General features: G+C 27.3%; 1 protein-coding gene across 1 annotated transcript in view; it reads left to right on the forward strand.

Annotated features, from left to right (window-relative positions):
- The first annotated feature begins 6 nt into the window (after nucleotides 1-6).
- Nucleotides 7-466, forward strand: part of LOC106876220 (uncharacterized) — a 29241-nt gene continuing 28781 nt past the window's right edge. Inside the window, exon 1 of the mRNA XM_052968305.1 lies at nucleotides 7-233. Within this exon, the coding sequence (XP_052824265.1) occupies nucleotides 185-233 (49 nt within the window). The 5' untranslated portion in view covers nucleotides 7-184. The remainder of the gene's footprint in view (nucleotides 234-466) is intronic.

The raw sequence follows: 466 nt of genomic DNA on the forward strand, positions 1-466 counted from the left end.
TATCGAGGCTGATGAACCCTTTCTTGAAGGTACCAAAGGCATTTTGCATTGTAAAGCAGAAAATGGATATCCAAAAAAGTACAACTACAGGTGGCATCCAAATAACAACACCTCACAAGATTTAACATTTCCTAATATCAGTCGAATACAAAATAATAAGGTTTTCACTTGTTATGCTTCTAACATGTGCAATAAAAATGAATTACATAAAACACACTGGATCAATGTAGAATGTAAGTTGAAATCTTAAAATTTTATTACAAACCTGTGAAATAATTTATTTACATTCATGACAGAAAAGTACTATGATCTTTTCATCTTTCTTAATTTTGTTTTTTACCCCAAAATTTTTACATAGTTGATTTTCTTTGTTTTTCTAAAATAACTTGTTTAATAAAAATATAAATTGTAGGCTGTAAAATTAATTTCAACCTATTAAGTTTTAAATAGTACTAGCAGAAATACC

This window comes from Octopus bimaculoides, chromosome 5, assembly GCF_001194135.2.
Source record: "Octopus bimaculoides isolate UCB-OBI-ISO-001 chromosome 5, ASM119413v2, whole genome shotgun sequence".
NCBI lineage: Eukaryota > Metazoa > Mollusca > Cephalopoda > Octopoda > Octopodidae > Octopus > Octopus bimaculoides.